Here is a 14360-nt window from a genome sequence, read left to right as displayed (position 1 = left end):
GTGCTAACCACTGAGCCACCCAAAACATTAACTCTGTTTTCTCTCCACTAATGTTACCAGACCAACCTCTCCAGCAGTTTCTGTTTTTTGTTTCTTACTTCATTGGCTGTCTTGATATTGAATTGGATTGCATTGCATTGGATTAACAAAGGTGCCAAGTCGTTCTTATTCTGAGGCTGCTTTGCACTGATCACTGAACATGGCCAGTTTGCCCTCCAGCACTGTCATACAGAAAATTATATATTGCTCCAAAATACTTCAGTGATGTGCAAGCTCCATATCCAATTTATCAGTACTAAAGTCCAATGCAAAATAAAACCGCCTCAGACATTTTTCATAAGGTATAACTGAGATTAGGATGCAGAGTATCTACACAAATTCTCTGAACAACAGCTTCAAGTCAAAACTAATTCCAGTTGTGAATTAACATAATATGAAGAGTTTTGCCAGCAGTGCTCCACCTTTGATATCATCAAAACAGTTTTAAAAATAAATTTCATTAACTTCAAAATCCTCTTTTTCATTTCTATTGTTCTGACTACTTTTCATTTGGATAATGAATAGAAGTCATTTTGTGGACGAGGTGGTGGGGATGGGAGACTCGAGGAGTTGAGGCTGTGGAGAGATGAAATGGCACGGAGAAACTACAGAAGAGTTCTGTGGTATAAGGGAAATCAAGGCAAGACAGTTACAATTGCACACTAAACCGAGACAGCTTAATAACTACCATGTGCCACTGTTAATTCATCTCACTTTCAACAGTGTCATTGTGGAGATCTTGAGGCAGGCTAGCTGTCAGAGATAATTTCACTGCAAAGGATGACAGAAGGGAAAGGTAGAGATGGAGAGAAACTGTATGTCCAAGATTTTTCTACCCAAGTCCTTACTGAAAGGAGTCATAAGTGAGTTAATGCATTGTCTCCTGGAGTATTCCCAAACAATCAGGGGTCAGTTAGCTCAGGTGGTTGGTTGCCGATGCAGAGTGATACTAACAGCACAGCTTCAATTCCTGTACTGTTTGAAGTTACCATGAAAGTCCCATTTTCTCAACCTCATCCCTCCCCGCAGGAGTGGTGACCTTCTGGTTAAAACACACTCATTTCACTCTCACGAGAGAGGAGCCCTCTGGGACTATGGCAACTTTATTATTTTACATAGGCAATAGGGTCTTACCCATTGACTGGAAAGCTGGCTATATCAGAGTGTCACCAACTTTCAGAAACTATATGATTATCAGACATTTTAATGGACTGCAGAAGACCTTTCTTACAATCAAGTTCACCAGACATGAAATAATCTGTCCCTCCACTTCACACCTGCCACTGACCGGACAGCGACTAACCAATCACTTACTGGCATATTTACATTGTTGGCAATACCAGAAATACACCCAGGGAAAAGTGTACAATCAACAAGGGTCCCCCAGGCCATAAACCCATGCAGAACAGAGTAGTAGTCACATAAAAGGGGGCAAGAGGTGAGAGATGGGGAGAGTGGGAGTCAGCACCAAGAGTATGGGAGGATTTTCTTTTGCACCTCTCCCCTCTATCCTTCCCAATCCTGACTTCCTTGATTAAAAAATAGTGAAGCAACCTCACTCCTTGGAACCTGCAAGCTTCTGCTTTGTGGGCTTACTGCTTGGCAACTCCCTACCCAACAATGGTGAGGAGTTGGGAGGGCTGCTGAGGCCCTTAAATGGGCATCAATTGCCGTTGTTGGGAGGGCTGCTGAAGCACTTAAATGGGCATCAATTGCCATTTTAGCACCTCAAAAGGTGTAGGGGCAGGAAGGCTATCCATGAATCATCTCATCGAGGGCTTAATGCTTGCAGAGATGTGAAGGAGTTTGGGTCGTCAACTACCATTCTGCAGCTCCATTCAATTGGCACCCCTACAACGTCTACACCCCTACATTCCTGAAGAAAGGCTCATGCCCGAAAAGTCGATTTGCCTGCTCCTTGGATGCTGCCTGACCTGCTGTGCTTTTCCAGCAATACATTTTCACCTCTACAATGTCACCAAGCTTGCTTAGGCAGAGGGCATTAAATTCTGCCCTTAAAGTGCAAAACCCTTAGGCGCTCCAGCCTTGCTGTTATTGGATGAAATACACCTTTAAAGACAAGTATCTTAATCTGCTATCAATTAGAAGCCACCTCTACAGGATAAAATGTATTAATCCCATGACCTGAGGGCAGTCTGAAGCAGCAGCAATAGGAGTAAGATGCGCTATATTGAGTTCCCATTGATGATTATCTGTAAATAGTCTTAGTTTCATATTAAAAACACTGGTGTTTTACCAATTCTTCTTCTTGATCAATATGTTTAGCTCTAACAGAATGTTAAAAGCTCACACCACCAGTTCAAATGTCATGTCGCACCCAGAATCTACTTCTCTAACATACTACCTGCCAATCTCCATAAACTATCATTTACATTTAATCTGCACCAATTCTTAGAAGACCAAACGTATTTGAGATACTTCACATCAGCTTCCTCCTACTCATTCCTACCTCACCTTTCTGCATGCCTTGCTCCTTTCCCATGTGCATTCACCTGCTGTTGCTTTAATGCACCTGCTATTCACCTCAACCATCCTTCCAATTTTATTAAAACTTCTGAGAATCCACCCCTCCAACCAAGTCAATTCTCCAAACTACAATTGGTGCCTCCTCTCAGATTCATGTCCACATTTCTCTCCTCCCCTGTAAAGGACGTGCAATTTTAATTTCCATTAAAACTACACATCAATGCAAGTTGCTGCTGTTGTACGGAATGGGTGAAAATTAACTTCTTACAGAATAATTTCTTTAAATTCTTTTTTTTCATGTTTAGCAAGTTTTCTGATGAAGGTTGACAAAATTGGTTTTGTTTACTCAAGATTTCACCTGATAAACAATTGGGCCACAGCAAATTGATAGAAGCACACACCCTCCAGTCAAATTACTTGTCTGACAGCTCAGTCATGGTCAAGGCTTACACTTACGGGGTAGAAATTTGTGCCAGTGGATTTGCAGGGGTGGAGGAATATGGCAGGCAAGCACACATCAAACTGTTCATAACTTACGTCAGGTGAGATCTAGGGCATTTCCCTGTCCCAACTTCACTCTCATCCCAAGTGAATGGCCAGTTTATGAAGCCAATATTCAAGTGGCCTTGTAGGAAGTACAGAATCGCTACTGTGCCGAGAGGCCATTCAGCTCATTGAATCTGCACCAACTCACCGAACAGCATTCCACCCAGGCCCAATCCCGGACTCCCACCATATCTGTGACCCCACATTTCCCATGGCTATTCTATTGAACTTGCTTATCTTTGGACTGTGGGGGGAAACTGAAGCACCCAGCAGAAACCCAAGCAGACACAGGGAGAACATGCAAATTCTACACAGATAGTCGCCAGAGGGTGGAATCAAACTTGGTCCCTGGTGCTGTGAGGCAGCAGCGCTAACCACTAAGCCACTGTGCCATCCTTCTTATGAAAAGGGAGATCCCTGCACTTGGCTGATGTGGAATTTGGGGACCACTTTCAGTTGTATTCCTGGCCACTGTTGCCTCAGGATTACAATTTGACTAGCTGTTCTCTAAGATGGGCTTCCACCCCAAAAAGGGGCAGAACTCCCATCTCCAGACAATAAACTCTCCTGATTAGTGACTCCGGTGATCAATATAGATACACTCCCTGGATTCCATGAGTGGTAGCATGATAAACCTTGCCATCCAAGAAATTCGTTCTATAGAATAGCACAGCACAGAAGGATGCCATGTAGAAACTATCATCCAAACCATGCATAGCAAGTTCCCAAAAACAGCAATTGGGATACCAATTAGACAGACTTTTCTGTGAAGCTGTCTGAGGAATAAATATTAGACAGGACATCAGAGGTAACTCCATTTATTTTCTTTAAAACAGCACCTTGGAGCTTTATAAATCTAGCTGAGAAGTCACCTTATATTAAGATCTCAACCAAAAGAAGGTTCCTCTCACAGTGCAGAGCTTCCTCAGTGCAGCATGGGCTGCACTTGTCATGGGCGGCACGGTGGCACAGTGGTTAGCACTGCTGCCTCACAGCGCCTGAGACCCGGGTTCAATTCCCGACTCAGGCGACTGACTGTGTGGAGTTTGCACATTCTCCCCGTGTCTGCATGGGTTTCCTCCAGGTGCTCCGGTTTCCTCCCACAGTCCAAAGATGTGCGGGTCAGGTGAATTGGCCATGCTAAATTGCCCATAGTGTTAGGTAAGGGGTAAATGTAGGGGTATGGGTGGGTTGCGCTTCGGCGGGTCGGTGTGGACTTGTTGGGCCGAAGGGCCTGTTTCCACACTGTAAGTCTAATCTAATCTAAAGCACTCGAGTGTTAATCTTATTTTGTTTTAGCGCAAATGCTAGATTGTGTTTTGAACTCATAACATTTTGATTCAGACACAAGAGTTCTAAAAACTGAGCCATAACTGATGCACTGGGCTCAATGATGTATATCAGCTGGTTGAGCAATAGAGTGGAAGTCATACTGGTTTCGGGTACAGTCCCAGTGGATTGCATTGAGGTACACTATGTTCCAAGATGGAAAAACTGAGTAGTGCGCTTCAAGGTGAGGAAATATTTCTCTTCAGATAGTCCCTGGTTAGTAAGGTTCAGATGGGGACTGGCAGCACACCCAGTAGACTGGCTTCCCAAAAGACATTGAAGTCCACAGGGAAGGCCTTCCATTTGCTGCAATGTACTATGATAAACCCTATGCACAAGTACCGACATTACCAAACTTTGCACTTGTTGAGATGAAGTCAGGGGAATTACAGACTTTTCTCACTTGATTTCACCCCAAGAGCACCATGCAGATTCATACCAAGATATCTCTGCATATGCTCTGCTCTTGTGCTAAGTCCTCTCCAGTTAGATGATACTATGGACTTTTATGAAGTCGAAAGCTCTCACTATTTTGGCTGAAAGGATCATTCCTGACTTACTTTATTCCCAACCTAGAACTCTCAACTTAAACTCTTTTACTTTCTTTAAGGCACTTCTTAAAACCTGCCACTTTCCCAGGCTTTCGTTCGCCAATCCAGATCCTAATTGTGCAGTTTGTGTCCAATTTTACCCAACAATGAAGCTTTTCAAGAAATATTATCAAAGGAAGTTGCTGCTAAAAGTTGTAATTCACAATCCTACTATCAGTACATCATTATCAGCTTCCTGTTTCTTTTCTGAAGCATGCCAATATGATGTTTATTAAAAACAGACCCTCTAGTCATTGTCTCATTACTGTTTGTTGGATATTGCGTCTGAATTGACTATATGAATTCCTGTATTACAGCAATGACTACATCTCAAAATGCTTAACTGGTTACAAAGCAATTTGGAAGGACCTGAGACTATGAAGTTTGCCATGACAGAAAGGCTTCTGTTTTGCCCTTAAATTCATGTGCCGACAAAAAAATTTGCAGTGATGTAGCATCTTTAATATAGAAAACTATCTCCAGACACTTCAAACAAGCACAATCAGTCAAAAGAAAATTGATATTGAAACAAAGATGTTAAGAAGGAGTAATCAACAACCCTGCCAAAGTGGTTAAGTTTTAAGGAGTATCTTCAGATAAAGAGAGGAAGGTGAAAAGGCAAATGGCTGAAGTGCTGGACTGTACTGTTGATGTGCTGTACAGTTCTATCTAGCTATGTATTTTAAAAAAATGTTTCTTAATGTTGGGGTGAAGAAGGGGAAATGGGGACATGAGGGAGAAATACGCACATGAGACAAAGGAAATAGAAGATTTTGGGCCTGAAATTCCGGGAAGGATCAACAGAAATCAAGCTTGGTATGACACAATCCGGTACAGCCTAAAACAATGGCCAAAACACAAATACCATAGCTGTAAAAGATTCAGAGATTGGAAAATCTACACCGAGTAGTTCAACTCCTGACATCTCAAAGTCTGTCCAGCATCTATAAGGCACAAGTCAGGAGAATGATGGAAACTCCCTTTGGACCTGGATGAATGCAACTCTAACAACATCAAGAAGCATGATGCCATACAGGAAAAACAGTCTGCTTGATTGGGATCCTATCCATCACTTGAAACATTGTCCCTCTGTCTGTCTGTCTCTCTCTCTCTACCAATGACTTGGGCTGAAAAGTGGCAGATGGAGTTTAATTAGATAAATGCGAGGTGCTGCATTTTGGGAAAGCAAATCAGGGCAGAACTTATACACTTAATGGTAAGGTCCTAGGGAGTGTTGCTGAACAAAGAGATCTTGGAGTGCAGGTTCAAAGCACCTTGAAAGTGGAGTTGCAGGTAGATAGGATAGTGAAGGCGGCGTTTGGAACGCTTTCCTTTATTGGTATTGAGTACAGAAGTTGGGAGGTCATGTTGCAGTTGTACAGGACATTGGTTAGGCCACTTTTGGAATACCGCGTGCAATTCTGGTCTCCTTCCTATCGGAAAAATGTTGTGAAGCTTGAAAGGGTTCAGAAAAGGTTTACAAGAATGGTGCCAGGGTTGGAGGATTTGAGCTGTAGGGAGAGTTGAACTGGAGCATCAGAGACTGAGGGATGACCTTAGAGGTTTATAAAATCATGAGGCGCATGGATAGGATAAATAGACAAAGTCTTTTCACTGGGGTGGGGGAGTCCAGAACTAGATGGCATAGGTTTAGGGTGAGAGGTTTCTGCTATATCTTTCCCATGAGGAGCAATTGTTTCACGCAGAGGGTGGTACGTGCATGGAATGAGCTGCCAGAGGAAGTGGTGGAGGTTAGTACAATAGCAACATTTAAAAGGCATCCGGATGAGTATTTGAATAGGAGGGATATGGGCTGGGTGCTGGCAGGTGGGACAAGATTGGGTTGGGATATCTGGTCGGCATGGACGAGTTGGACCGAAGGGTCTGTTTCCATGCTGTACATCTCTGTGGCTCTATGACTCATAGAATAGCACAGTACACCATCTACCAAGGAGCATCAACTCACTAAACCTGTTTCACCAGCACCTTACACATCAGCAACCTCTATCACACAGAAGGACAAATACAGCAGGCGTATGGTGGCACCATTACCTACTATTCTCTTCCAAGGCACATACCTGCCTGACTTGGAAATCACTTGCCTTTCCTTCACTGTCATTGGGTAAAAATCCTGGATCCATCCTCTTGACAGCACTGCAGGTGTCCCTACATCAGGCAGATGTCAGTGGCGCAAGAAGGCAGCTCACCGCAAAATTCTCAAGCGCAAGTAGGGATGAGCAGCAAATGCACATCTCGCCATCATTACACAGAGCAGGAGGATGGGACCAATGGCATGCATAAGAATCCGGGGCAAGATCAAAACCGGTGGCTGCAATGTTCCCAAACGTTTCACCGAGAGAACCTCAAAAATCATCCAGAACAGGATACTGGGCAGCATTAATTCGGGGAAGACATCAAGAAATATAGCTGCTGGTCATCAGCATACGTGGTCACTTTCAGACTCTGGAACAACAATATGGAGGGAAAAACAGAAAACACTGGCACGGTCCCAATGCAATCAGAGGGGAATTAAATGGGTATCATCCCACTGAAGGAGCAACAAAGGAAAGTTATTGGGATGAAAGGCATGAGGAATTGTGACAAAGGCTGCAGTAAGGTCAAGAAGGATGTGGTAGAGGGGTAATATCTTGTCACAGCCATACAGGCTGATACTTGAGATGCTACCGTGAGCTGCTTCACTGCTTTGGCAAGGATGAAAACTTGGCAGTAGAGATTCAAACACAGAGTTGTGGGAAACTTACCCATTGTCCTGAAAAAAATTGAGGGCAAGGATTTCGAACGTGCTTGCAATGACAAGGAAATGTTTGGTGAGCTTTCGAAGGATGGGAGTAAATGATGTTGGTAATCAATGTGGGGGCACCTGAGGAGTCTGCCAGCTGTTTAGAGGGAATAAAGCGAAGAGAGCAGGAAATGGCTTTCAAAAAAGAAAAGAGTTTAGAGGGCACAAAGGAAGTTATGGATGCAATCGGCTGAGACAGGAAGGAATATGGGGAGATGTTGCAGAGGTATCTGAACAGATAATCTAAATTTTAATGACAACAAAGTCTGTGGGCTCTTGCCGTTCATTGTTGGAAGTGAAGAGGGCAAGGGAGAAGAGTTTAAGGAGACAATTGAGTTCAGCACAAAGTTTGCTCATTAGGATTATCCAGCAGCAGTATGTGGTTTTGGCAGAGCGTAATATGACCTGACAGTATCCTCGATGCGACCCACCCAAAATTAATGAAAGATGGCTTAATGTTTGTTACATTTCCACTTCCCACACCAATCACCCTTGTAACCTCACTGAATGAGATTGTTAGTTAGCAATGAATTAGGGTCAGTTTTAAGCTCTGCACTCGTGCTACAGGAAATAAGATTCATTACATATGATCGTTACACTCATCAGAGAAGGAAACATGAAGTTATCTCAAGCAGAATGAAATAGCCACTATTAAAGATTCAGCTGCTGGATCAATGATTAGTTGTTAATCTCATAGACGAATCACAGACTCCCTGCAATAAGGAAGCAGGCACTTCGACCCAAAATGTCCTCACCAACCCTTCTGAAGAGTAACCCTCCCAAATCCATTCCCCTACCCAACTGCTCTGCATTTCCCCTGACTAATGCACCTAACCCACACATCCCTGAACATTATGGGCAATTCACCTAGCATGCACTTCTATGGACCATGGGAGGAAACTGGAGCATCCAGAGGAAACCCATGCAGACACAGGGAGAATGTGCAAACTCCCCACAGCCAGTCACCTGAGGCTGGGATTGAACGCGACTACCTGGGGCTGTGAGGCAGCAGTGCTAACCACTGAGCCACCGTGCCGCCCAGAGTTAAGATGAAAAAGGCAATTGTTAGATCCAGCCACAGCACTTGGCAAAACCTTGTACAGACACAATAAGGAAAATATATCTCTTTTCACACTTGGGTGGTCAACCCACTGTGAACAGGGCAAAGATTTCTCAGGTTTTGTACAATATGTAGGAGATGGAGCAGTGAGAGAGAGAGAGAGAGAATGGAAAGAGAAAATAAGCTATGAGAGGGAATGAGGCAGAAGACAGAATTATGGAGAGAGAGAAGCTAAAAGTGAACGAGAGGAGAAGGGGTGAGAAGAGAGGAGTAGGGTAAAAGAAAGGGAAAATGGGGGCACGAAAGACAGAAGGGGGATGAGAGAGAGGGAGGAAATAGAGAAAAGGAGGAGCAAAACAGAGAAAGAGGAGGGGCAATGAAAAATAGAAGCAGGGGTTGAAAGACTGAAGGGGAAGAGACTAAAGATTGGGGTGGGGTATGTTAGATCAAGGAGAGAAGAGGGGAACAAAACGGTGGCCCAGCAGCTCAGTGGTTAGCACTGCTGCCTCATAGAACCAGAAATCCCTTGGGTGACTGTATGGAGTTTTCACATTCTCCCCGTGTCTCTGTGGGTTTCCTCCCAGTGCTCCGGTTACCTCCCACACCCAAAGTTGTCCAGGTTAGATGGATCAGCCACAACAAATGTGTGGTTACATGGATCTGGGAGGGGGGGGGGGGTGTGGTGATCTGGTGGTCTGGATGACATGGGCAGAATAGCCTCTTTCTGCTCTGTAGGCATTCAATGATTCTAAGTGAGAGAAGGGGGGACCAAACAGGGAAAACGGATTGGGGCAGAGTACAAGAGAGAGGAGGGGTGAGAAAGAAGAGCCCCCAAGCAGAGCCCCCAGTTGCTGACAAAATGAACATGTCCAAGTCATGTGTGCTTATTTTAATTATCTGAGAGCTTGGAGTTCCTGTTGTTATCCGGTTGCTGTCTCCCTGGAATTAAGAAGCTGACACTGAAACTGTTGTCAATTCTCAGGAAAACCCATCTGGTTCACTAATGCCCTTCAGGGAAGGAAACTGCTGTCCTTAACTTGTCTAGCCAACACGCAACTCCAGACCCACAGCAAGATGACTGACTCTTCATTGCCATCAGGGCAATAGATGCCAGCCTAGCCAGCAATGCCAACCTCCCATGAATAAATTTTTAACAATCTTATTATTGAGTTGTGCGAGGCCTATTTGTACCTAATAGCATCTGATCTCACCTCATTGAGAAATATTGTCTTGTTCTCCCACTGCTATGGTAGGGGAGTTGGGAAGTCATATCTAAGGATTGGAGGGAGCATGCTAGAATGCAACGGGGACGACAATTGGGATGGGGAAGACACAGCATAAAAAGATGGGAGACGCTGGTGTATTGGAGGACTTGGCATATGGGGAGAGGAGGAGTGACTGATAGCCACAACCACCCTGGCTTTGATGAGGAGACAATGCTGCACAATAATTGGCATAACTACGTTGCAGGCTTGGGGCTTGGCAGAAATGTTGGGAAATGAAGTCATCGTTCAAAGATTGGTTTTGGAACATGCTAAAGCTCAGCACTGATGGCCTCATCATGGAGTGTTAAGGGTAAAAGGAACATGGAGGTTCAGTGTATGTGTGTGGTGGTGTTGGTGGTGGGGGGCTTGTTTATCATGACTGGGACTGGACTTGGACCATTTTGTTTTGACTGGGGGAGTAGGCTTTGCCTGCGAGGTCCTTCAAGGGCTAATTGAATTAATCATGCACTTGCAATGTGCAGCTTGAAGACATCGATAATCACAGCACCCTGCATGTGAAATGGATGGAGCATCCAAATGTGTGGGATACATATCATGGTCACAAGCACAATCTCGACCACTTTACTGACCATTGCAGATTGGAGATGGTCATCACAGGTGACCTTAAAACAGCTACTTCCAGGTCACAATTAACAAGGGCAATGCAAGGTCTCATAGGCTGCACAGGGGCATGGAGGTGATTTCTCTTCCCATCTTGAACTTGAAATATTCACCAACATGCTCTTAAATTTAAAGCTGCCTTTCTTGGGTGATGTTGCAGTGAAAAGACAAGGCATCTGTAATCCCACCACACTTACAATCTCATGTTGAATTTGTGTAACATGACTTGTACTGCATACATCAGAATAAGGTCCCTATGTCAAAGGTCCATGTGCAAACATTCCTTTGGCCCTCCGTGTCAGATCCCTCCCATTATACAGTAAAGCATCTTAAACCAGCAGCTGTGAGTGACTGCTGAAAACACAAGTTACTTATACTCCCCGCACAGATTCTTTACAAATATGTTTGATGGATTCAGCTGCAACAGGGGTTGCTACGATGCAAAAAAGGCAGAGAGAAATTAGGGAGGAACTGGTGCTCCGGCGAGCGCAGGACCAATAGCGACCTCCAACAGCTGCTAAACAGTCCCACTTTTCGGTGACAGTGTCCTGGGACACCCTCAGTCTGCGGCAACACTGCACCTCACTCATCTGGAGGAAATTACAACAAGGACAAAATACCGTGGGCCTCCTGGACCTTCTGCACATCCATCAGTTGGGACGTTTCACATGAAAGGAAGTGAAGCAAGTGCAGGGTTCTCAGATAGAATGTAGTGAGAGATGGGTAACCTGTGAACTTTACCTGTAGGTAATCCATTCTTAAAGGGCAATACATTTATCAGCATGCACTTGTATTTGTAACAAAATGTCACCTATGCGCTCTCAGGAGTGATTTTTTTTGTTCCCCTCCCTTTGTATGCACTATGAAGAGCAGCTCCTAGCTGATCTGGTGCACGGGGTGGGGTTTTAATAATGACGCTGGAAACAGGAATCCTGAAGTCCTGGCATTGGCGATTATTTCCACTGCTGGCATGAGGGAAGACTGCATGAAGGGAGCACCCTAAAGGTATGGTGCACAGTTAACGAGGCAAATTGAAGAAAATAGCATGATAAAACTCATTTGGGGCTCTCAGACAGGCCGTTCCTGAAACTGCCCGAAATTGACACTTAGCCAATATCTACTAAAATTCAGCCCATGAGTTCATTCTGTGAGCTTTTGTCTCTAAAATGCCCACCCACTCAGTTCCTATTGGTTGTCTAATTTTCATACTGGAGCTGGTTGGAAATTCAATAAACTCTTCGATGTCCAAGTGAATGATTCTTGTCTGTCAGACAAGAAGCCTTTCTTACCCCATCTCCAAACCTCTGATTAGATTACTTACAGTGTGGAAACAGGCCCTTCGGCCCAACTAGTCCACACTGACCCGCTGAAGCGCAACCCACCCAGAGCCATTCCCCTACATTTACCCCTTCACCTAACACTACAGGCAATTTAGCATGGCCAATTCACCTAACCTGCACATTTTTGGACTGTGGGAGGAAACCGGAGCACTCAGAGGAAACCCACACAGACACTGGGACAATGTGCAAACTCTACACAGTAGAGTACTGGGACAATGTACAAACTCTACACTCTACGCCTGAGGTGGGAATTGAACCCGGGTCTCTGGCGCTGTGAGGCAACAGTGATAACCACTGTGCCACCGTGCCGCCCAGAAAAGCATGGTATCCACATCTTTTTTTTGGACTACTTACAATGTGGAAACAGGCCTTTCGGTCCAATAAGTCTACACCGACCCACCGAAGAGCAACCCATCTAGACCCATTCCCCTACGTTTACCCCTTCATCTCGCACTACGGGCAATTTAGCATGGCCAATTCACCTAACCTGCACATTTTTGGACTTTGGGAGGAAACCGGAGCACCCGGAGGAGATCTGAAAGAAAAGCTGAAAAGAAGGTTCCCTTCCTGGAAGGGACTTTTACTCAGGGAGCCAATCCACCTAATCTGCACATCTTTGGACTGTGGGAGGAAACCAAAGTGCCCAGAGGAAACCCACACAAACACGGGGAGAATGTGCAAAATGTGCAAATTCCACACAGTCAGTTGCCTGAGGCGGGAATTGAACCCGGGTCTCTGGCGCTGTAAGTAGTGGTGGCACAGTAGTGCTAACCACTGTGCCACCATGCCGCCCCTAATAAAAGTTCTCATCGAAATTGGGAAGTGAAATAAACCTATGACTTTGCTTTTGTATTTTAACTGGGTAACTGAACTGGGTGGGAGAAGTTGATCAAGATTTGAGTTTTGAGTGCATACTTCCCTACAGGAGAAGGTGAACAACAGTATGTTCAGAACAGTGCAAGAGTCAGTTGCAATGATATGCTGTCAAGTGGAATGACACATCATGAAGGGGGATGCAAAGAAGTGGGCATTAAAATCGGTAATATAATCTGCATCATCTGCAAAATACTACAAAGTAGCCACAGCTGTTTTTGAAGATCTAACACAAAAAGCAGGCGAGTGTTTAATATCGCTAAAGTGTAGCATGACAGGCATGTCACGTCAAATAATTCTGGGTCATCATAAATTCTGCATTAAGAAAGGACAGATCAATAAATCTGTGTAGCTGGTTAGTGGAACATAGATTCTGTCGTCCGGATCTTGCTTTCATCATGCAGAAACAGATGTATTTTTTACCTCCAGAATTCTGTCTCCTGACTGCAGTCTGCCATCTTTTACTGCTGCTCCTCTTTGCAGAATATTTTTCACCAATATGGGACCGGGTCCATGGACAGATGACTCTCTGGTAACTACTGTGAAACCAAGACCTTCCGGACCTGGGTATTAGAAGAAATCATGGAAAAATCACTGGACAAAATATTTATTGATCATGAAAAGCATTAAAATTTTATTATAAATTTACAATCAATTACACCACTCCTCTTAGCACAAAGGAGGCTGGATAAGAGTTAACAAAATCAGAAATTGCTGAAAAACCTCTGGCAGCATAAGTGGAGAGAAAGCTCTTAGCTCTACTTTCTCTGCACAGATGCTGCCAGACCTGCTGACTTTTTTCCAGCAATTTCTGATCTTGTTTCTGATTTCCAGGGTTTGCAATTCTTTGCTTTTGCTTTTCTTTAACGCTAGCTGAGAGTTACTATCCTTAATATCAAGGCAGCATTTGATAGAGCATGGCAACAAGCAGCAATACTCTCTAACTTCCACGGCTGTTGCAGGTTCCTTACATACCACGTAGACTCCTCCACATCCCCTTCAGGAAACTGCTGCTTCTAGTTGGACCTTGTAGGTCCACATAAAAGGAGCAAAAATCAGAGGGATTGCCATGAAGGAGCCTTAATAATAAGTAGACCATAGGTAGCACAAAAGAAGCATGTTGTGGTTAGTGAAATCAAAATGTCTCAGTGCGCCAGGAGGTATTTAGGGCATTCTATATGTTAGACCAAAACATCTTCACCAGCTAAAGCACTAATCACTTGCAGAAGAATCAACCAGCAACTAACCTGTAAGTAGCTGATGAACCTTTAATAAAGGTTGGTGCAGGGTCTTTCCTTCTGCTGAACGTGTGTTCAGCAGTGAGAGGTTAAGAGGGCGCATTAGCTGCAGCATTATGCTTCAGAATGGTTATTACTGGTGTTCAAATCAGCATTATTCGCTGGCTGATTC

General features: G+C 44.3%; 1 protein-coding gene across 3 annotated transcripts in view; it reads right to left on the bottom strand.

Annotated features, from left to right (window-relative positions):
* LOC132817259 (partitioning defective 3 homolog B-like) overlaps positions 1–14360 on the bottom strand; it is a 993739-nt gene that overhangs the window by 516736 nt on the left and 462643 nt on the right. For all 3 annotated transcript variants that reach the window (XM_060827625.1, XM_060827628.1, XM_060827626.1), the window contains one exon: positions 13374–13513. In XM_060827625.1, coding sequence (XP_060683608.1) covers positions 13374–13513 — 140 coding nt within the window. The remainder of the gene's footprint in view (positions 1–13373; positions 13514–14360) is intronic.

Source organism: Hemiscyllium ocellatum, chromosome 7 (assembly GCF_020745735.1).
Source record: "Hemiscyllium ocellatum isolate sHemOce1 chromosome 7, sHemOce1.pat.X.cur, whole genome shotgun sequence".
NCBI lineage: Eukaryota > Metazoa > Chordata > Chondrichthyes > Orectolobiformes > Hemiscylliidae > Hemiscyllium > Hemiscyllium ocellatum.
Note: the sequence above shows the minus strand (reverse complement) of the source record. Positions and strands in the feature narration are given on the sequence as shown.